This window comes from Strigops habroptila, chromosome 9 (genome assembly GCF_004027225.2).
Source record: "Strigops habroptila isolate Jane chromosome 9, bStrHab1.2.pri, whole genome shotgun sequence".
Lineage (NCBI taxonomy): Eukaryota > Metazoa > Chordata > Aves > Psittaciformes > Psittacidae > Strigops > Strigops habroptila.
In genome coordinates this window covers 28,747,894-28,770,607 of record NC_044285.2, presented here as the reverse complement: position 1 = coordinate 28,770,607, position 22,714 = coordinate 28,747,894, and the positions used below count along the sequence as shown (strand labels likewise).

General features: G+C 55.4%; 1 protein-coding gene across 4 annotated transcripts in view; it reads left to right on the top strand.

Moving 5' to 3' along the window:
- The window catches only part of STARD8 (StAR related lipid transfer domain containing 8), a 66,227-nt gene that overhangs the window by 4,185 nt on the left and 39,328 nt on the right, over positions 1-22,714 (top strand). The window contains exons 1-2 of one of the 4 annotated variants that reach the window (XM_030497653.1): positions 4,727-5,766; positions 9,191-9,224. In XM_030497653.1, coding sequence (XP_030353513.1) covers positions 5,722-5,766; positions 9,191-9,224 — 79 coding nt within the window. In that variant the 5' untranslated portion in view covers positions 4,727-5,721. Of the gene's footprint in view, positions 1-4,726; positions 5,767-9,190; positions 9,225-15,409; positions 15,434-22,060; positions 22,170-22,714 lie in introns of those variants that run through there. The other 3 variants (XM_030497652.1, XM_030497656.1, XM_030497655.1) reach the window with 3 other exon arrangements.

Sequence of the window (22,714 nt, the reverse complement as noted above, 5' to 3'; positions counted from 1 at the left end):
TTCTATGCTGCTCCTGGGCAGGGTTTGGCTTTGGCAGGAGGGGATTGATCTGCACTTTCTGCCTGGTGCGAGCAGGAGAGGCTGCTGTGAAGGGGAATAGCTCCCAGGCAGCTCCCTGCTAAACCAGCCGTGTTTTTGGGAGAACATGGGCGCTTGAGGCGCTCTCCATCCACCCTGGGACAGAGCCAGGCCGTGCCCCAGGCTGTTAATAGCACAGCCCTTTGCTTTCCTATGCATTTGCCATAGGATCCTCCCTGCTTTTGCTAATAATAAGAGATGCTCGCAATTCCTTGTGCTGGTCTGGCGCCTGCCTTCGTGGCATGGGATTAATGTCCCAGCCAGGCTCTTGTAGCTCAGTGGTATTCCCATGGGAAGGGAAGGCTGCCTCTGGAGCATTCCGCTTATGGCAGTCTTTCATATGTAAAAATGCAGCCTATTTTGTATTTTTTTTCATCTTCAAGATGCCTATATGAAAACTACAGCAACTTTGCTGGAGGTTTTGCAGGAGCACACCCCTGCTTGTGCAGCAGAAACTCCACAGAAACATCCCTGACAAATGTTTTTAGTGATTTCATCTCTTTGTTTAGTGAAATTGAGGAGTTTTGTGAGTCTGTGAGGACTAATTACCTGCAAAGTTTATTTGTCTTTTGTGTGTTTACTAAACAAATCAGTACTTGTAACCACATCCACTGGTATTTATAAAACAGACCATCCTTTGGGGGGAAATGCACTGATTCAGCCTTTGCCAGGACCTCTAAGGGGGCTGGGGAGGGTGGAAGGCAAGGGGCCCTTGGGTCCTCTGGGGGAGCCCAGTGTGCATCTGGGTTAGGGAAAAATGTGATTGGTGTTGGAAGGTGAAGAATTAACCTGATGGGAGTGCCACAAGCACTGGGAGAGGGCGTCCTGCAGGCAAGGGCTGGAGCATTTCCCAATATCCTGGTCATAGTACCAGCCTGGTGATATATTCATAGCTTGTCTGTCACTCCTCAAAGTAGAAGCAGCAACTGCCCTGCTGGAAATAACTCTCCTTTATCATTAAATGGCCTCTTTGTGTGAGTGTGTGTGTCAAGGCTCATCACATTGCGTGGCGATCTTTTGTAATCAAGCCTGCACTGGTCAAAGCTGTTTTCTTGCTGATCACCATCCCACAGCAACATTCCCAGTGCCTCGTTCCAGGGCTGACCTGCTCCCTAGGGCGAATGGGTGGCAGAGCCATGGTTCCCAGCCAGGGATGCTGCCAGCCAGATGTTTGGCAATGTCTGGTTGAGCAGCAAAGGCCAGGAACCCTGTTACAAGTGTGTTAGGCACCCGTTCCAAGAGATTACATGACTTGAAAGGTTTGTTTTCAGAATCAAACCCAAGCAATTTAGACTCTAAAAAAAAAAAAAGAAATAATGCAGATCTTAAGTTTTCTCATGTTCCTGAATGCACTATTGGAGACTGGAACATGTGTGTGGGGATTATTTTTGAGGAGAAACTTCCTAAGGGAACAGCAGCGGTGACAGGCAGGCATGGGGCAGCCATGGGACAGTGGGAGGCTGGGGAATGTCTTCGACATTCATGTACCTCAGTAGGCTTTGTGTAGTGCCTGGTGCCCCTTCAATTGCAGGGCACAAAGCCCAGCAGAGATCATTGACCACTCGCTGGAGCCCAGCACCAAGGTCCATCCTGGTGATGGCACCGCAGCCCAAGCCCCAGTGTGGGGTGCTGTGTGCCGGACCTCCATGGGATCAGCCCCTCACCTGGGGGCACAGGAGGGCTGCTCCAGTGCAGGAGGCTTATCCCATCCTTGGAAAGCTGAGTCTCTGCAGCCTCTTTGGTGTCGCTGCCTGTGGGCAGCAGGTTTTACATCTTCCCCATGGCTTTTTCCCTGGCCACCCCCGCTGTGTCACAGCCCTGACCCGGCAGCACCCGCCCAGCAATTCAGCGTTATTAAAAGAAAAGGGTTACTGTTCCCGTTATGCTAATAGAGCAAGCGCCTGCTCTGCAGTAGCTGCTCCCTTCCAGACCTCAGGGAAATGCCTGCACACAGCAGCAAGTGGAAAATCACTGCATGCTAATGGCTGGCGGGGGCTGCTCGCTGGCAAGGCACAGCTTGCCCCCTGCTCACACCTCTTCGGGAGCCCCATGTTTTCCAGCAGAAGTGGGGCCAGCCCTTGGGATTGGTACCAGCAGCGAGAGTGGCTTCCCTTGCCTGTGATGATGTTGCCTGCCAGCCTTTAGCTGTTACTAACACTGCGCCCGGTGCCACTGTGTGACAGCCATGACAGCAATAGCTCATCAATGGGACAGGAATAGCTCCCAGCCACAGGCCTTTTGGGAGGCGACATGGGATCCTCTGGGGCGTGCTGTGTTGTGAGAAGAGGCTGTACCTGTCCTCCAAAATACCAGCCCTATCCCATGACTTATGGAGAAAGCATGATGTTTGTCATAGTGCTGGTTGGTGAGCAGTCTGTGCCAGCTCTGGGGCAGCAGATGGGGCAGGGCTGGCACTCCCCACATGGAAAGCTCTTAGCGAGTGTGTACAGTGGGGAGGTTTCCTTAGGATTAGCCTTGTAAAATTAACTGAAGTTTAAGACGGGTTCTCATGTAATTCTGAAGGTGATGGTGATATGTATTATAGATAGAAAGAGGGAGGGAATTAATAGAAATTGCTTTTGGTTTTCCTGTAGATGTCGGTGGAGCAAGTACATTAGAAATATTGGGAAGAAACAAATGCAGCAGTGGAGCCTGGGTTCTGCCATCACTTGGCAGAGATACCCACTTGGCATGTACAGGCTTCAGCCACTTCCCAGTGGATCCAGTCCCCAGGACCTATTCTTACAGAGGGATGGTATCCTGGTCTGCTGAAGAAGGATCCTAGATTTAAAATTACTTGAATACTTTTGGGATGACTGGATAGGAAGAAGCTACACAAGTATGCAGATGCCTCTGTGGTTTATCTCCCAGGCCCTGGGAAGGAGACAGATTTCTTCTATTTGTGTTAACTTTGGAGTTTTTTGCTTCTGGAGGAAGTGGGAGAAGGACTTAATGCCGCCGGAGTGAGCTATGGAGCAAGGTGCTGGCAGGGTCATTTCTCTGGTGGCGCCTTTCTGGTGTAGCTGTGGTTAAAGCTATGGGGCTGCCCCCTTTCCACAAGGGCTTCCCTGGTTTCGGCAGGACAAAGCCATCTCCATCAGGCTGTCATGATCACCCTGTGGAGGTCTGTGCCTCACGTGCCTCCTGTGCACAGTCCCTCCGGTGAAACTTGTCTTCAGCTTTAGCCCTGTCCCTGGCAGAGATGGTGAGGAAGGAGCGTGTCTCCTGCACCCAACCATGCTGAGGGCAGACCTCTGGGTACACTCTGCCTCGTGCACATGCATGTGCCCTTGCCTGCTTCCCAGGGCTCCACAGCCAGCTCTGCCCATGCATCCCGGCTCTGCCCTGCTTCAAGGGGAATGCCTGCAAGAAGTGTTGAGAACTGGCAGTGGCAATGGCTGGGAGCATCTTCTGCAGGATCCTGTAGTGGCAATGCCTTTCAGTGGCCCTGGTGAGGTGACAGCTTCAACGCCATGGCAGCAGCATCTGGTAAATGGGAACATCTGGAAATGGCCACTAATCCCAACTGCCTTTGTCCATGGAGGGGAATTATTTGCAAGTCCTCAGAGTAAAAACTGCAGCCCTGGAGATAGTGGTGAGTGATTTACGGAGGGTTGCTGACTGTCAGGCAGCAGCATCTAGCTTTAACTCCTGTGTGCATCCTCCTATGGGTAAAATGCTTGCTAGGAAAGGTAACCCCAGGGAAGTGTGCCACAGAGGTGAGACTGTCTTCCTGGTCCCAGGCATTTAAAGGAGGCAAAAAGGGGCCGGTGCACAAAGCTTGTGCTGTGCCTCGGTGCCCCCAGCCCCACTGCACTGGCCCAATAACGCAGGGGACACGGCGGAGGAGCTGCGGCCAGTGCCAAGCCCAGGAGTGGTGCCAAAACCCTCTGAGGAATGAGTGAGGGGGAGATGGAAGGAGGCAGCTGGAGCCGGCGCCGGGACGGATGCCGCCCGCATGCTGCTGCTGCTGGGGCCGGGCCGGTGCCGTGCTGCGGATCCAGGGGTCTGGGTGCGGGATGCTCCAGGGGTGGTGGTGTCTGACACCATCTTCTCCAGGTGGTTGCATCTTCTCCAGCTCTGCTGTGTCATGGTCTTCCACGCTCCTGTCCTTGCCTTATCCCACGAGCTGTGACCGCTCTCTCTGCTTCACTGCAGAGAGCACGAGTGAGGCTGGCTCTGATCCCCCTGTAATGGAGATTTGGGATGCGAGGGCGCTCCTTTTGCTCAGCAGTGGTGATCCCAGGGAGAGCTACCGCATCCCTGGGATGTCCTGTGCTTACACTGCAACTGCCCAGCATCCTGCCCACCCTGTCCCTTTAGTGCTTTGCTCGCTCTCTGCTCCTCTCCCTGCCGGTCCTGCCTTCCCTGGCACTGGGGCAGGCAGGGAAAAGTGGCAGAGGTGGCCCCAGGACAACAACAGTGTTATGCTGAGGCATTGGTCCTGCTTTGGGGGGCCCAGCACTGCGTCCTGGTCTGTCCTTGCTGACATTTGGCAGCAGGTTCAGCTGCCACATGCACCAGCTGTTGGGGTATCACACTACAAATGACACCCTGTCCTGGGGCAGAGCCACCGCATTCCTGCACATGTCACCCACCTGCAGGGGCCCTGGGCTGTGTGTGGGAAGGATCATCCCATGGGACACATGGGGTAGGCAGGAGCAGTGCTTCTGGGCATCTACCAAGTGTGCTGTGGGAGCGTGGCTCAGCCCAGACAATGCTGCTGATCAATTTGCCATTGCTTATTCTGAAATAACCACATAAATGACCAGTTGGTGAGGTTTTCTTGTGTGCCTGAGGGAAAACTTCTAGCCTGGGGGACTGTGGGCCTGTGCACCAGATGGCTTGCACAGGAGTTTGTGGCATTGCCTTTTATTATGGTCCTTCTTGTGAACAAACGCTAAGCTTGCACAAATGTTTGCGGAAGGAAGATAAGGAGCTGTGAATGGAGTTGGACTGAATGGCTGGGCCAAATCTGGCAACTCGGGGTGGTTTTTCCCTGTTTTTCTCTCTGCCGGGATCACACCTGGAGGATTGCCCGCAGCTCTGGGATGAGGCTGGCCACAACGGACGCTGTGGCAGAGCAGTGTGACTGGGTACAGCTTGACCCTTGGAGGGGAGCGCATTGGGAGCCCTCTCGAGTGCATCTGTGGCCGCTGCTGGTGAGCTGGAGCAGGGACTGGAGCAAAAATCCAAACCGTCTGGGGTTTGGGTTTCCAATGTCCTACATGTGCCTTTGACAGCCAAACTCGTATTTCTCCTGCTCCTGGGGGCGTTCTTTTCCCTCGCTCCTTCCCACTGCCTGGGAACCGGGAAGGGGAGCGCTGCTCGGTGCCTTCAAGGCAGGAAGGAAAGCCTGGAGCTGTTTAAAACTCGCAATCTTCAGGGAATTTCAGTCGCCGTCCAAGCGTGTTCGCAACCAACTGAATAACGGTGCAGGGTTTGAATCGCTGGCCCGCCTCCGCAGGCAGCGCTGCCTCCTCCCTCCGTCCTCCCTGCCTGTGCCGAGCTCCTGCCCGCACTGGGGCTCTGCCCGGCGCTCTGTGCCGCAGGCAGCAGCCATGGGGGTGCCGGGGGGGCCCCTCCCCAGGGCTTACATTGTGGTCTAGAGGGGCTCTGTGCCTGCCCCCTGCCCGGCCCATCATGCCATTGCTGGATTTCTTCTGGGCTTGCTTCAAAAGAGCCAAGGTAAGGGATTGTCTATTTAATGGTGTCCGTCTTTCTGATACCCTCCCAATTTCAGGACAAGCCGCCGGAAGGAATGGTGGGGGAGGCGTCTCTAGCAGGGCTGAGGCTTGATCACAGTGCTTGATGTCTGCTCCAGAGAGATGTCATGCCTGTGCCCCATGCGCACGTGAAAGGCTAATTTTGGAGGGGCTACATGCGGGTCTGTTGGTCAGCATCAGCCAGGTACCCATGTCCCATAGCCAGGCAGGCAGGGTGCTGTGCCCGGCTGAATACAGGCAGTATGGGCATAATGGATAAAGCACCAGTGGTTACAAAGCAGACGGTGGGCTCTTTGTGTGTGCTGCCAGCCCCCCAATGTGATCTGCCTGTGCCAGGGCTGGGGATCCCTGTGCAAACCAGGGCATGGCAATGGGGGCACGTCTGGCTTTGCCGACTTGGGGTGGCTGCGAGGGGGATGACAAAGGACCAGTGAGACCAGAGGCCTTGAGTTTTTAATTTCCTGCAGCAGTGGTTCTCGTGGCATCTGGTATTTTTCATTTGGGTTTAATTCCTCATCTGTTGCCTTAATAACGTGCAACTCTCTCTCTGACTGCCTGTTTGTTGGATTTACTGTATCACAGCCTGTGCTGTGAGGTGGTAGGTGTGCTCGGTAAAATTTGGAGGTATTGTCAGTATGGATTTTGGGAGCTTTGGATTGGAAAAGGCAATAAAATCCCTTTACAACCAGTGCTGTACACTGAGCTGCGTCAAGCGAGTGGATCTGCCATGGTGAAATGAATGTGGAATGCGTGCTGTTCCCCCGGGGCTTCAATGGAAAGCTCAAAATAGTTGAGTCTAAAAATGACATTTGTGAAATTCATTAATAATATTAGTAGCTGTCTTGTCCCTGCTGTCTCCAGAGAGCTTAACATGTCCTTGTTAACCCTCCTTGTCCCTGTGAGCTGTGTGTTGTCATCGCCATTGCACTCATGGTGGCACAGAGATGGAAGCCGAGTCCCGCATCCCCTCTTGCAGAGCTGCAGCTACCAAAGGGCCCCAGTGCCAACGACTCCAGAAAAGTTGAAAGCAACCAGTAGATGCTGGCACCATCACCTCGAGCCCATCAAAGGCTCCGGTGGCCCCAGTGGCATGGGTTAGAGGAGGTGGCTCCTGTCCTCACTGTCCCCAGCTCCCCCAGCAGCAGCTGCTCCTCTGGCTGCGGCCCCAAGCAGTGCATAGGGCTTCTCCCACCCCAGCACATTCCCGGCCCACCTCACTGTTCGAGGGCACCTTCCCATCTGAACTCTCTGGTTTTACCAATTAAGCCAATATTTGTGTCTCCTTCTTGCCTAGGAAACACTTTGCAGGCTGCCTGGGAGCAGTCTGGGGACTGAGCATGGGAGAAAGCTGCTTATGGGTCTGGGAGTAAATATGTCCCTTGGTTCCGGGGTTCTTTCTTCCCATTGTCACCCCCGGGCATTGAGGGTTCATGGCCAGGGAACTGTGCATAGGCCCGTGATAAGGGCTTTGGGGCCAGCTGGGTGCTGGGATGCCGAAGGGATGGGGACATTGCCCTTCTGATTCCCCTTGGCAAGCACCGATGGCCTCCTGTGGGGCTGAGGCTTCTGCCCGGTTTCCCGCTTCCCTCCCTGTGCTGGTGTTGCTCAGCTACTCATCATGAACAGCAAAAGAATTCCTTGAAGAGGGAGAAACATGCAGGGCTCTGCCCATGGGATTAAAGCTTTCCGGGTTAAATGAGGTAGAGCTGCGGCTGGTGGAAGAATCTGTGGGGAAAAAAAGAAGGTGTTAGGGCCAGGACATGACAGCAGGGGAGAGCACGATCCCCAAAGCTGCCTTAGCATCAGGAACAGCTTTCCCTGCCCTTGCCATTGCCTGGGAGAGCAGCCCTACCTCATCGCCCGCTTTGTGGGCATCTGCTACATGTGCTGGCTGCAAGGCTGATGGATGGCTGCAGAGCTTGTGATAACAGACACGATGGGGGTCCCAGTGGTCATCTCCCTGTGCAAATGTTTTCAGCTCTGACACTCTCCAGCTGCCCACATGCTGCCAGATCAGGGCTTGGGTGTCTGTTCAGGCTCTCCCTGAGGAGGACAGCACACAGGAGTAGCAGCTCCCAGCACTTCCCTCCAGTGGGAACAGATTCATCAGTGCCAAATACACCAGAGGACCATGGTGACCTCCCCACTGCAAGCATGGGCACGCTGCGAGGTTGATAACTCCAGCCCTGCTGATGGGCACCTCTTGGGCAAGCGCTGCCATGAGAAGCCTGGCAGTAGGGAGATGGTTAAGCCTATCTCCCCCCGGGTCATCCCCAGCCCTGCTGCTCCGGCAGGAAGAGGGGTCCCAGGTGGCCCGTGGGAAAGGCCGGCTCAGCAGCATGCTGCATTCCTGCAGTGATCCCCGCCAGCAGCTCTGGCCCTGCTCAGTGGGGCTGGGTTGCACTGGAGAGGGTTTGCCTGTGCCTGGAGAGGGACCTGGGGGGTGTTCCTGGGCTCTGTGCTCACCACAGTATCCAGGCAGTGCCAGGACCCTCCTGCTCCTCCACCTCCATGCAAATTGCTGTGGTCTCCCATGTGCTGGCAAGGCTCTGCTGTCTATAAATCCCATTTCCCCTGGCTTTATCCCTGCAGAAATCCAGCCATAGGTGAGGGGCAGACCCTGTGCATAGTACTGGTGGCCCCTTCCCCACCCTGGATGTTGCGCCCATGGAGAGACTTGAGGAGCGACAGCGCAGCCTGCTTTCAGCTTTTCTTTGTTGTTCTCTTCCTTTCTTTATTGTCGGCTTTCCGTGCCTGCAGCCACCATTGTACGCTCTGCCTCCAGACATACTAATGCAATTAAAATGTGGACATGTCCACTGCCATCTGTGCAGCCACAGACGTACCAAGGGATGTGTTCGAGGGGACCCCAGCCTGGTTCCCTTGCTGGTTTGATCCTTTTCTGTGGATCCAACAGCTCTTGCCTCCCTCCCTGTCTCCTCTCTGGCAATTTTGCAGCACCCTTGTCAAGCAGAAAGGTCCATCTCTCCAGTCATCGCTTTTTCCCTGGCTCTGTCGCCTGCTCCATGGACGCAGAGCCCCTGGTCCTGACTGCTGCTGCTCCTCCGATGGCTTCTAGAGCAGGCTGGGAGCCACGGTGGTGGGCACATGCTGGGCACACGCTGGGCACACCGTGTTTGCCCAGTGCACTGGGCTGTGTTAGGCACTGCTGGTTTAAAGGCAGTGGGGCTGATGCCCTTGGGACAAGCTTTTGCTAGAGCTCTGCTTGTGCTCAGAGCTGGAGTAGGCAGTGCTGGTCCCAGCTCCTCTCCTCTCTGAGAGGAGGCTGAAGCGGGGACTGAGCCCGAACGCGGGCGGTTAGGAGTCCATGAGTGCGAAAATCACAAAGATAACAAAATGATTTCTTTTTTTCTTTCTTTTCACAGCGCTTCACTTTGCTAGAAGATAAAAAAGATGCAGGTAAGGTGTGATGATGTTTTTGGGGGTGGGAATGCCCTCGCTGCGGGACAGGCAGAGGTTATGAGGACCATCCCCTTGCTGAGCTTCTGGTTTCTTCTGCCAGCAGGATGATGTTACCTCCAGCTATATTTTTTCAAAGGGGTAGCAAAGGCAACCAGCATGAAGCAGCGCCAGCCAGGCTTAGACACAGCAATACAGGAGGGACCCCTAAGACATGCGCAGCACCTCCTTCACCCCATCCTTTGCTCCATCCTTTCCCCACCCTGGCTGCAAGTACAACTTGGCTGTATGTTCCAGTCATCACCAGTGACACCCCACCACTGTGTGTGCAGAGTCCCCCCTGCAGACAGGCACAAGTCCCCTCACCAGGGTGCATGAGCTGCTGTAGCTGTGCTGGTCAACCAGCACAGCCTAGCCCAAAGAAAGGAGCTCTGCTCCCTTCTGTTTCCTTTTCAATCCCTCTCTTCTTTGTGGTGAACAACTTTGTGCTCTGCAGATAAGCTTATTAGGACCTCCAGAGCCTTGAAGCTGCTGTGCCGGAGGAAGGAGTGTCTCCCCCACCTTGGAGCTCCCTCAGCTTTGTGTGACTGAGATGTCTCGCCAGTGACAGCCAGGCAGGAGGCAGTCGCAGTGCAGCTCTGACTGAGCCATGATTCTTGTGCACGTGTCCATGGGCTGCTTCTGCCCTAACCGTCTCCCAGCAAAGGCAGGGGGAGAGACCGGGGGTCAGGGCCACCCTGCCTTGGGGGGGGTCATGAGGACTGGGGAGGCCAGAGACTGGTGGTGGGCTGTGGGAGGAGGAGGTGTGCACCTTTGGGATGGTGACCATAGGGCTGGTAGGCTCCTGGATGGGGCATGGCAGCTGCTTATTTTAAGAACAGGTCCCTGCTGCCAAACCTGTCTGAAGCAGCATTCTGGTCCTGGCTGCTGCTTTGCTAGATGTGAAGGAATGCTCTGATCTCGCTTTGTCCTCGTGTTCCATCCCAGAGAAACAGCCCCGCTGCCAAGCATGGCCCCACTCGTGGGCAAGATGGGTAAAAGTCCTGTGTTTTATAATTTCACTGGTTGGTGCAATGGAGGCTCTTTTCAGAGAGAGGGAAACACCGCCTTACAGGGAGCCCATGCGTTGTGCCTGGAGATCTCAGAGCACTTCCTCTAACTGGAGGGCAATGACCTGGCCTCTTGTTTTGCACCCACATAAGGGTTAGGTGAGCTCTAAGCCCAGCTGGAGCAAAAGCCCAGGAGCACAGGAAAGCTCTGGACAACAAAAGGGGCTTTGTGAATGGAGCTCCAGAAGTAATCCTGGGTGGTCTTTCTTGCCCTTTCACAGGAGAGATTAAGAACATGAATATCAAGAGCTTGTTAAGAAGGGTTAAAGAGCCCCGTGTAAGGGTAGGGGCAGGGAAGACTCCTACAGAACACATCCGTGGCTAGGATTTTTGGGGAAAGAATGTTTCTAGGGTTTTCTCCTTTGGGTAAAACTGCCTGTAAAATCCAAGTCTCAGCAACATTGGAAACAAACTCAGCCAACATCTTCCTGGCCACAAGTCTACATCCCACCCTGACAAGCTCTGTGCTGCTGGAGGCATGCACAGCCACCACGGTGTCACACTTGTGAAGGGGTCCGAGGGCAGGAGCCCTCACGTACAGGATCAGCCGCAGCGTCACACCGAAGGATTTGCCCCCTGTGATTCGGTGCATCATCTGGAGCCATAGTGGCATCGCTGCAACCTGCAGGAGCACGGTGCCCAGTGGAGCACAGCTGAAGCTCTCCCTTTCATGTGCATTACACTGGACTTGGAGCAAGCCCACAGTCAGTTTATACCCTCCGCTGGGGTTTTTAAAGCTCTGAGAAGAGGCTGGTGCAGTTGCTTTGCTGTCCTCTCAGCTGATCGTCCCCAGAAGGTGCTCTGACAAAATGGGGTCACTTAAGGAAACATTCAGATGCTGGTCTCAGGAGACACTGTTCCCTTCCCTGATGATTTTCTGGCCAAGAGGACCTCAGCTCTGGAGACAACAGCATGAGAGAGGGTTGAGCTGGTTCTGCGTTTATCCTGGGAACTGTTGGGAATGTGCCTCCTCTTCCGTTGCTTCCCGGAGCCGTCCCTGACTCCCCCTACAGCACTGCTGCTCTCCCAGTGCACCCAGCGAAATCCCTGAGCTGCTTCCCAAGGCACAGCCGGGCCCGTTCCTGACTCCCAGGCACCATCCCTGCCTGTGAGCAGCCGGGAGCCGGGGCTGTGCTGCCATGGTCCCTTCCCCGAACACCAACTGTACGAAGCCACTGCTGCTTCCCACTGTCATTAAAATAGCTGGGCATGCTGCGCTCAGCTCCCTCGGCACCAGTGGTGGAAAACAACTTGGATTTCACTGGCTCAGGGGTAACCTTTCAGCAGGAGCATGCAGGGACTTGGTCTGGGGGGGCAACGCCGGTGCCTGGGCCAGCAGCAAGTGCTGAGGAGCCAGTGAACAGTCACTGCTGGCAGCCACCTCCATAGGTAGTCACTGTCTCAGTTTGGATTGAAGGCAAAAAGCCCACAAGTTTGATTGATCAGCCCGAACTATGCAATGTGCTACCCTGGGTGGGAAGAGCCTGGGTTGAGTCCTCCCATCCTGTGGCATGAGCAGGTAGCCCATGTCACCACTATGGTACCTATCACCCTGCCCTGCAGCAGGACCCCAACTCCAAACCCTCCCACTGGAGCCGTCCCAGCCAGGGCCGGGCTCCCATGGATTTCCTAACCCTCTGCTTCCTCTCCGACATTCACTTCCCATGTATTGTTCTGGACAAAGCTGAAAGGAAAGGCTTGCAGACCAGCCGTGCACATGAAAACTGCATCCTCCAAATCAATTCCTGCCGACAGCAGCATCGGGCCTCTCCAAAAGCAGGACAGAGAGTGTGCTCTGCAAATGTCATTAAGCAGTGGCCTCCTCTAACTGCTGAAAGATGGGGACTGTGCTCGCGGCTTCTTTCATGCAGTCAGGCAGAGATGGTATTACAGTATTTCAAAAGTGGGCCTCTGTGACTGGACGTGGTGAAATAATAGAGAAAAGAAGCATGAGGGACTCTGCTGAACTTTTGCCCCTGCATGAAATAATAAGGTTGTATTTACCCAGCATCTGGATCTCTGAAAATAACCTGCTAAATTTAGCTGTTGTTGATATGTTGTCACAGCTGAGCTATTCTTCTTCTCTCTTTACATGAAAATCTCCTGCGCTAGTTCTGTTGGTTTGAAGCACAAGCCCTTCATTCCTTGCCTGGCGTGTGCCTGCGCATTCAGTGCCCTGTTTTTGGGGGAAAAAGATGGGGATTGGGATCTGGTTTTCTGTCATTGCTTGAATTAGCTGAAAGGGAGAGAGACGGGGAGCTGGTGGGGTGTTGCTGTGCCCTCAGCACTGGGCTGCTCTCTGGTTGCAGCACCAATGTAAGGGAGGGAACTGGAGGGGATCTGTGGCTTGAAGGGGTAGGTAAGATGCTGGACGTGGCTGCAGGGACCCCTTTCTGGGGACTTCTGCAACTCCCTGAGAAATTGCTGCATGTTATGTGGTGGAAAATGTGGTCATGGGTCTGGATCTCAGTTGAAGAGGTGGGAAGTAGAAAAGCTGAACTGAATGTGATTATGAATGGGTTTAGTGTGACATGTGATGAAAGTGGCTCTGTGCTGCTCCTTCCTCTTCTCTGTCCACCCATGGGCTGTCTCGGGCTGGCGAATTATGCCGAAATGCTGGCCTCCATCCCAAAGGAACTTCAGGTCCCTCTGGGACCTGAGCCCACAGCAGCCCCATCCCAGAGCCCTGCTGGTGCTGGCCTGGGAGCAGTGGTACCCGACCCATGCTCGGATGGGCTCTGCTGTGCTTTTGGGTGTTTTTCAAGAAAGAAGAGAGTTGATTCTCAAATACTCTCATTTTCCTTCTGTTACAGCCTCCATGGCCTTACTCCTGAGCACTCTCCTCTCCCTGGGGATTGACCCTCAGCCTGGCTAGTGTAAAATGCTTTGTGATTAGCTTTTAGTAGTAAAAAAGCTTTTACAAAAGCAAAAAGATAATTGTTAAATGAGAATTTATACACTAAAATCACCTTGCCAAGGCAGCTTCAGAGCAAACAGTTTATGCTTCTTTCCGTCATATGTTTTCTGGGGAGCTGGGACAGCATCTCCTGAGGCTCGAGGCACAATCTCCAGCGTTTCCTTTTCAGCCTTCTCAGGTTATTTTTGACCCACTGAGCTCTTTGATACCTATTTATCCATATTGGTTTAATTTCCCCTATAAGGTAGGCTGGTGCTGAGGCCTCTGGGCAGAGCCAGGATTGCACACTGCCATTTCCTGCCTGTCCCTGGGGTCACTGCCTGGGGATGGATATTTACGGGTTGGTTGGTGCCTTCTGCACTTCAATAAACGCCTTTCTCTGTGCCAAGTGCTGCCATCCCCATCAGTGCCTCCTAACACCCAACTGTCTTCCTGCTGCTGCTTCTCTGCAGCCCGTGGAGAGCTGCTTGCAGGGAAGGCAGCTCCTGTAGAAATCCACAGAGCCAGGCATGTAATTACATCCTTGGTTAATTAACAGGAACCACCATGGGGTGATATGGGCTCGCAAAGGGCTGCTGTTAATATCTTGGCTTCCAGCAATTTTAAACACTTTTGGCTTGTTCTCATGCCGCCTTTCTGCTCCTCAGGCCAAAAGCAGGCTGCTGGGTCAGACCCCCTCCTCGGGCCGAGCGCTGAAAACGTGAAACAGGAAAAATGCTTTAAAGGAAAATCAAAACCAACTTGGCCACGCTTCAGTTTTTCCAATAAGTGATCGTGGGGAAACTATTTGTCAGAGGCAGGAGGCCCCTCCACGGAATGAGGCCATTTCTTGTCCTTGTTCCCCTTCTGCCTATAAAAATTTCTGTAACTCTGAAACCCGGTGGCTGCTGCCGTGACTGATCCCCATCCCCCAGCACATCTCCCTGCTCCTTCTGGGGCTTTAATTTCAGGGTCTGGAAGTTTTTCTGTTTCCTGTAGTTAACAAAATGCAGATTCCCCCCCCTCTCTGAACAGCAGGATCCTATCATGAACTGGGTGATTTTCTTTGAAGGCCAGAAAGGAAGAGCCTTGGTTAGAGAGTGGGATTTCCTCTTCTCGGCTGGGCTGCTGGGCGCTTGGGAAGTACCAGGCACAAGCTGGGAAAAGGCCCCTTTGGCTGCCTTGTGCCTGTCCCATCGCCAAGCATTTCCCATGGCAGCAAGGAACGATTGAGGCAGACTGGAAAGGAGCTGCAGGCAAGAAAGTACGTTTATATGTGCATCCTCTGGGTGGTTTGCATGAGACCAAAAGGATCAAGAGGGAAGTTTTGAGTTGAGAAAATGCATTGAAAGCCGGTGGAAGGTTTCGCTGTGCAATGGTTTTTCTTTGGTAAGAGTTTTGACATGTGAGCTGCATTAAAAAGAGAGGAAACATCGCTGGAAAGAAAGGCGATGGTTTCCTGCGTTGGAAATAACCTGTCTGTACTTCTGGAGAGACTTTGCTGTAAATGGAGGAGGTGCTGGGCTGTGTGAGCAAACACGGCCTTTGTGGTGCTTTGTAACACTCCTGTGGTTTTCTTTTCAAAGCAGGAGAGGTCAGATGGGAAAAAAAAGCAGGTGTGAGGTGTTTGCAGGCCAGTCTGATCGTGTTAATTCCTTCTCTTCTTAATGAAGAGGCTCTGAATCCTGCCTGAAATGTCCGCGGTGCTCGCAATAGCAGCCCCGTTTGGGAGCGCGGTGCGGGCATTCCCCAGTACACCGGCGCCGGGGTAGCTCAGCTGATGGAGCCGAAATGTGGAACACCTGAATCTCCATCGCATTGACCCGGCACGGCGGGAGCGGGGCCGGTTCGCACGCAGCGCGCTCGGGGATGCTGGGGTCCCCGGGCAGAGCAGCGCGGCCGCCGCGCAGGACCGGAGACAGGAGGGGAGCGGGAGCCTTCCCGGGGCGAGCGGCTTCCTCCGAGGAAACCAGGCGGCTTGTGAGCCTCGGCAGGGGAAGGAAGCGGGCGGGAGCGGCCCGCGGCACACGGCCGTCGGCAGGGGAGGAGCCGCCGCCGCCGCTCGCCCGTTCCGCCGCGGAGCGCAGCGATGGGCAGCCGCCGGGCCGGGGCCGGGGGCTGTGGCTCCGGGCGGTCCCTGGGGCGGCGGCTCCGCCGGGTTGCGGCTCCGGGTCCCTGCGGATGGGGACGGCGCGGCCGGGCAGGTGAGTGGCGGCAGGGGCTGGGCAGGACCGGGGCCGTTCGGCAGCGGGTACCCCGGGGCTTCTTTAGGGCGGAGGAGCCCGAGGGTGATGCTGCTCTTCGGTCCGGAACGGAGCGAATGCGGCGGCGCTGGGCCTGGGCGGGCGGGTCCCGGTGTCCCGTACAGCGGGACGGGTCGCGTCTGCTGGTGCGGCCGAGGAAGGCTGCAGCGCGGTGGGGGTCGGTGCGTTCGCAACGGCTCGGGAGGTGTTTGTGTCCGGTAGAGCCTTGAGCCCTGTCACTCCAGCGCTGCGGGTGCTAACCCTGCTCTGTCTACAGCCCGCGCTAGGGACTGCGTGTCTGTGTGCTCAGTGTGACAGCGGGGATGTCAGAATGCTACTGCGGCCTCTCTCTTTGCTGCTGGAAGCACCAGGGAGTGGTGGAGGGCAGCGGCTTTGCTCCGAGCCCGTCTCCTGGTTAGTGAGGAGCTGGGGATCCCAAAGCCAAGCAGCATCTGTCCAAGCAGATCACCCGCCCAAGGGGCCGTCAGGAGAAAAGATCCCCCTCCTTTTCCTAAGAAAAAAAGCATATTCTTGCATTTGATAATGTTGGAATGATGTTTGTATCAGTCTTTGTATTAAGACTGTTAAAATGCCTAAGGAATTTTTGTTCATTCGGAACTTGAGTGCTAAAACTGGTTTGATGTAGCTTTTAAAGATGAGTTTGATAGCAGCGTGTGGTGACGATCTTGAAAGCAATTTATTTTGGTTGTGTGAAAGAGGAACCACTATGGCTCAGTTTCTCGGTCAGCTGCGATGCTCAGTGAAGAATTACATCTTCTACCTGCCCCCGAGACTTGTGTTGGAGACTTGCCCTGTTGTTGTTAAATGATCCCTTTGGGAATGGCCCAAAATGCACAGGATGGATGTTGGTTATTCCTCAGGGATGGGAAGGTCAGCTTGGTTTGTCATAGGTGAGGAGAAAACTGAGTTTTCCCAAAAGCTCTCATGGCCAGACCCTGTGCCAGTGATGCTGCCTGCCTCAGCACTGGGGTGAGTGTAGCCAGGGACTTTTGGCCCAGCAGGACAGAGAATGGAGAGGGCAGGATGCTGTTTTGGGATGATCCACACAGGACTGGAAGCACAGCTACAAATCCTCTATGGGGGCCTCCCAGAGAGTCCATAGCTGCTCCTGGGAGCTGGCTGTGCCAGCAAGACTTCCAACAGATTAATCAGCATCTTTTTCTATTGGTCTTGGTGAACGCTGTATGTGCTTCCTGAGGCTGGACCAGAATGGAAAACCACTTTCTTAGACTTGGAAACCACCACCATTACCTCCGGAACAACAAACCGCTCTGGTTTGTCGCACCCCTAGTAGCAGACCTGCAGTGGTTAGCGTTGCCTGTGAGTCCTGATAGCGAACACAGTGCTATCCCCTCTGCCAGGCTGCTTGCTATGGCAAATCTATGCCTGGATTGGAAGACCTTGTCCTTCACTTTCCCTTGATGGTACTGTTTGCGTGGAGCAAGGGCTAGCAGCAGTAACCCCCCCAGTGTAACAGGAGAGGCTCTGGCATGAGTGGGTGAAGCAGAACAGTTGGTGTGATTGAGCTGGTTGCTGCTTTTCATTGCTCGCCAATGTATTTACCTTCAGGAGCTGGAGGCTTTTTGCTCTGGTTCAGCAGTGGCCACATAATCCAGATTCCTCAGATAAATTCCCGCTGTTTCTCTGAGGTCTGTAGCTGCTGTTTTAATTGCCTAGAGCTCTGGGCAAGACACAGGACCCTTGTTGCACAAAATCAGCTCCCATGAATGATGCCGTTGTGCTTGTGTCTCAGAGTTTCTCTTTTCCTCCCTCTTGCCCTCCTCCCATGGAAGCTGGGGAATTTGGTATTGGTGAAATCCTGCCTGCTGTTTTTGTGCAGCTGGCGACACTGGCTCCATCTGCCATTTCATGTAAGCCAGTTAACTTCTTTGCCCTGGTGTTCCACTCATAAACAAGGATATTGAAGCCATCCTCCTCCTGGGTAACCCGCGCTGCAGAGAGGCCCTACAGTGGGCAGATGGTTGCCATGTGGATCCACTCTGCATGGGCACAAGCCTGGTGAGACCCCAGCAGCGACGGTGGGTGGCTTTAATGCTCTCATGTAGTCAGGGGGATGCTCTGCTGGGTCTGGGCTCCTCATGGGGTTCTGCTGGGGGTCCGAAGGGCTGCAATGGCAGCGTGGGGATGGCTGCTTCTAGAGCTGGGGATTGGGAAATGCGAACAAGCGTTGAGTGGCTGGACAGGGAAATAAATCAGGCACCCGAAGGTGGGCGAGGGCAGCAAGCGCAGGCCCAGCTCTGGCATGGGGTCAGCCCCGGTTGAAGCTGCTTCATGTGAAAGTGTCCTGGGCTCCTGTTCTCCGCAGTGGAAGAGGAGGGAGCATGAGTAATATTGGCATCAGCAGAGCAAGAAGCCCCGAGCATGCGCTTGTGAACACGTTCACCCCAGGGCACCCGCTCCTGGCTTGGTCGTTTCTGCGGTCGGTTTTTATTTATACAACTGAGAGCAAGCGTTAACTTTTTTCTTCCTTTCCTGTTTGTTTTGGTTGTTAGAAGAAGAGAAGCAGTGGCCATTGCGGGGCTGCTCAGGATGTGTGTTCCTGCGGGTGCGTGGGTTTCCCTTTCGCGCTGGGTGGTCAGCTGGGGCAGAGATGGTTTTCCCAGGGATTCGTGGGATTTCTTTTCCTTCTTTCTTTTCGCCTGCTCGGACTTTTCCGAGTTGTTGTCATTTGCCCGGGGTGGCGCTGCGCGCCGTGGCCAGGAGGGGGCGCCCTGCCCCGCTCCGCCGCCGTGGGAACGTCCCGAATGGTCCAGCGGCATCCGCCGCTCATCCCACCGGAGCCGCCGGATGGAGCCCCCGGGGGTCTGGTGGGACGAGGGCAGGCAGAGCAGCACAGCGTGACCCGGAGAGCCTTCGCCAGCCCCAGTGCGCTGCGTGTCCTTCTGGAGGCTGAGGATGCGCCCCCTTCTCCCCCAGCTGTGTGTCCCTGTGCTCATCACATCTGGAGGTGCTCTATCCTTGGGGGCTGGGAAGTGTTTGGTCCATGGAACTGCGGATCCAGACTAAATAATCTGTCTTTTTAGCACTGGTATTGTCCAAGCTTCCCACCCATGGCGAAGGTGTACAGCATGTGTCTTGGTGTAATCTGTGCTTTGGGATGAGCCTTTGTCTGTAGTTGCCGTGTGCCCTGGCCAGTTTTCCCACTGGATCTTGTCTAGATCCAGAAAGGGTTCTGGGCACTGGCAGGTGAGGAGGCAGCGGGAGCCAGGCTGCAGTGCGGGCAGCACAGACCTTACCAATGCCACAACTTCAGGTGTGTGGCTTGTGCTGAGCTGCACCTGCATGCTGCTCTGTGCAGGAGGGTCAGCGTTCACCCCGGCTTCTCCCTGGGTGCGTGTGGCTGAGATGGCCCTGCTCACCCAGCCCTGGCTGCCTGCCGAGCTTGGGCTGTGCTGGGGTGAGCACAGCTCTTCTGAGGTCCTGTTTCTGATCCCCTCTAAGGTCTGTGGTCCCCTTCCTTCGAGCCTGTTACTGGAGCTTTCCTGGGTGTAGGTGTGGGTGTCCCAAGCAGCTGGGGGGCCCCCACCCTCTGTGCTGGAAGGAGGAGGAGGAGGCAGCAGCAGCTTCCCAGCCTGGTCACCCTTCCTGACATTTTTTCCTAGTATCCAGCCAGCCCAAAAGGGCCTTTGTTGGATTTTTTTCCTATCCCTTCTCAGCAACATCCTTTGGACCACCCTCAACAGCCCCTCTCCCCTTGCTGGTGGTTATTGAGGTGCTGAGCAGGGCACTGCGCTGCGTTCCTCCCTGCTCTGCTCCGGGCTGTTCTGTCCCTCTGCCCGCCACAGGCAGCATTAACCCCTTTGCTGGGTGCCCCCTGTGAGCACACGCGTGTGCACATGCGCACACCGAGTGCCTCGTGCAGGCGGCCCTCGGGCACTCCACCATTCCTCGGCAATATGCTGGGAACTATTAATATCACCAAGCGTGAATGCGGCCCATTCATGGGGCAGCGCGGGGGGAGTGTGCGGTATGTGCCAGCACTGCTCCTCCTAGCATCCGCCTTGGCTTTCCTGGTGTGAGCAGGGCAAGTGGGATCCGCATGGGACTGGCTGCTTTGGTCCTGCCCTCTTTGCCACCTGCTTATAGCTCAGTGTCTCAGGGATATTTCCTGCTTCTCTGCCCCCACACCCTCCCTGTTCCCTCTTTGCACGAGGAAATGAGTGGAAATCCTCCTCTGAGCTGAGCGCTTTTTCCAGTGGCCATCCCTGTGCCGCTGGTGCCTGACTCTGACCCAGTGCAATGCCTGGTGAGAGTTAAGCCCCACAGCTCTCCCTGTGAGCTCTGCCCTGCCCTGGCCGTGCTCCCCACGCTGGGAATGGTGCTGTGTCTTTCTGTTCCTTTACCGCTTATGTGGCCAGAATGAAACATCCACCCTGGCTGTGCCCTGGTAGTCAGCACCCCGAGGCTTTGCACCCATCGTGTTTGCAGAGGGTTTGGTCACTCTCCACCCCTTTCTGTCACCCTCCCCAGGAGCTGAGGAGCTGCGCTTTGTGGATGGTGGTGCTTCAGGGGGGTCAGGGCTTGGCTGGGCTCCTCATTCCTTGGCTCCCTGGCTGCCCTCAGCTGTGTAGCAGGGTGCTCACAGCCTCCATTGCTTTAGTGACCTCCTGCTCACTGGTCTCCGCTAGCGCAGATGAACAGCCACTGCCTGTTCTGTGGCTGATCGCAGGGGTGGCACTGGTTGTGTGCTCTCCGGCAGCAGGACCCCTGGCCCCCCTGCCCACCCCTGGCAAGAGGCTCCCCCGCACAAAGCTGTGTGAAGGCTTTCAAGTCAACAACAGCCTCATTGAGAGGCTGGTTGCACAGAGCCTGTCCCTCCCGGGGCGAGGGCTGTGGTGCATGGGGGGCTGCTGTGGGGCTGTGGTAGGGGAGCAGGGGCAGCGGGAGGCTGGTGGGAGGAGGGTCAGAAGCTTGGGGCTAGGGAAGGAAGGAAGGAGATGTGCATCAAAAGCCTCTCAGACTGTGAAAACAATGGAAAAAAAGCAGAGCTCTTTTCCTTGATCCTCACATGTTAGGGTGTTTGGGCAACTCTCCAACCAGTAATTTAAAGAGAGAAGCTTGTTTGTGGCATCCCTGCAATGTACCTGGTCTGTCTCCTGCTTTTCTGGTCATCCCAGGGGTGGGATGCCAAATGTTGCCTGTGTTCCCATGTGCTGCATCTGTGCTCTGTATTTGCCATCAACTCTCTTGCCCAGTGTCCTGCAACCTCCATCTCTCCTGCTGCCTCCTCTCTGCTTCTCCTTCCACACTCAGGCTGGTGCTTCCTGACCTCCAGCCCTTTTACCTCATGTTTCTCTATAAACTTTCCTCCTTCAAATCCACTTTAAACACTGTTTTTTTTCCTCTTAGCCCCTCCATCCCAGACCCTATCTCCTATCTCCTTCTTCAACCTCTTGCAGTTTGTGGCCTGCCTCTTTTGATGTGAGATGGGTCTGGGATCCAAAAGCCAGGTTGTGAGATATGTGTGCCATGGCGAGGATCTTCCTCATCACTGTGCTGTCGGAGCAGTTACAATCGAGCAAGCAAAATCCCCCGCAGCGCCAGGGGGATTTTAGGGAAGTGAGACTGGTGACAGCAGCATCCCTGCTCCTCTTGGTGCTTTGCTGTGGCTCACACCCCCCTTTTGCTATCTGCTTGGTTCGATGGGCAGGGAGAGCTGGGGACAGCGGGCATCTGTCCTGAAACCGTTCTGGGGCTTGTCTTTGTGGGGAGCAGCCCGGCGGGGGGGGGGCAGCTGTTGGGTGTCCCTGTGTCGGAGCCCCCAGCCCATGCCCGCAGCGAAGCGGGTGCTGCCGCCGGGCTGGGAGCGGAGGGAGGGAGAGGGGTGGTTGGACGGAGCGGGGCAGCGGGAAGGGAAGCCGGCTCCCGGTCGGGTCCGGCGCTGGCAGGCGGGTCCGGGGGGCGGGCCCCGGGGGCGGGCGGGCTCCGCGCTGCAGCCCCGCACCTGCTGCGGCCGCGCTCACACCGACAACAGCCGGAGCCGCGGCTGGCACCGGCCCGAGCCCGCCCGCTGCCCGCGGCGGCGCCGGGACGAGGGTCCTGCATCCCCCCCCATCCTTTCCCCCTCATCCTCCTGCTGCTCCTCGCTGGGACGTGGCAGCTCCCCCCCGGGAAGCGCGGTGTGACGGGGCGCAGCACGGCCTGAAGGTAAATGAGCAACCGGCGAGGGGTGTCGGTGGGGTGTGAGGGCGGATTTCGGAAGATAGCGAACAGGGAGCTACGAGCTGTAGCCGGGGAGGAGGAGAATCCCAGCTGGAACTGTTGCTGGATCCCTGTTCTTCCCGGGCTGAGTCACAGCTGCGCGTAGGGTAAGAATCTGCTGCTTCCATTGGAGTCGCCAGGTTTGGTGTGCGAAGCTGCCTGCTCTGTCTGTGGCTGAGCTGTTCCCTGCCAGCACAGCCAAGGCTGAACTAATGGGGGATGAAAACGGGTTGGCTGTGGGGTTGGGGTTGCCCAGGTTTTCTCAGGGTTCCTCTTCACCTTTCCTCTAGCAGGGGACACTGACAATTAAACCGGTGAATGAAAAAGCACAGATTTGCCTTCTGATCCAGAGAGTCAGCGAGGTCATGGAAAAGCTGCGTTGACGTCAGGAGGCTTCGGCTCAGGCCGTTGCGGGGGAAGGTTGGGCTCTGCATTCTGGCTTTTGGCGCTGTGGGTACGTGTTTCCAGTCGATTTTGGAAACCTATGTCTTTGGTGGAAACGGGTGGGTTTGCTGTGCGTGCGTAGTTTGTCACATTGTGAACTAGCATTAATCTGTCCGAGTGTGCTGCCAAGGTGAGAGGCTGGTTTTTCAGGGTTTGTTTGATCGTGGCTAACTTAAACACCAGCTCTTTGTGCATTTGGTTTTGTGGTTTGTGTTTTGGAACGGCTCCATGGTGCAGAGGGCAGGGGAGCCGGCTCTTTTCAAGACCCTCGTACAGTCCCAGGGTGTCAGAGCACGTATCGTGATGTTATTGGCAGGAGCCTGCATTCTCTTCCACGTGCATACTTGAATTCTTATCAATGAATGTGCTTTTTGCTGTTTACATTTTCCCTGGAATACATCACAGGGCGGTAGCAGCAGCCCCTTGCTGCACACATGTGCAAGTGGGCTCCGCGCCTCGCTGAGAGCTGGGCAGGGAGCACGGCTCCGCTCAGACCCCATCAGTGCCTCTCCAATCTTAGAGGGAAAAAATCTGCTCCCACCCTTATGTCAAAAC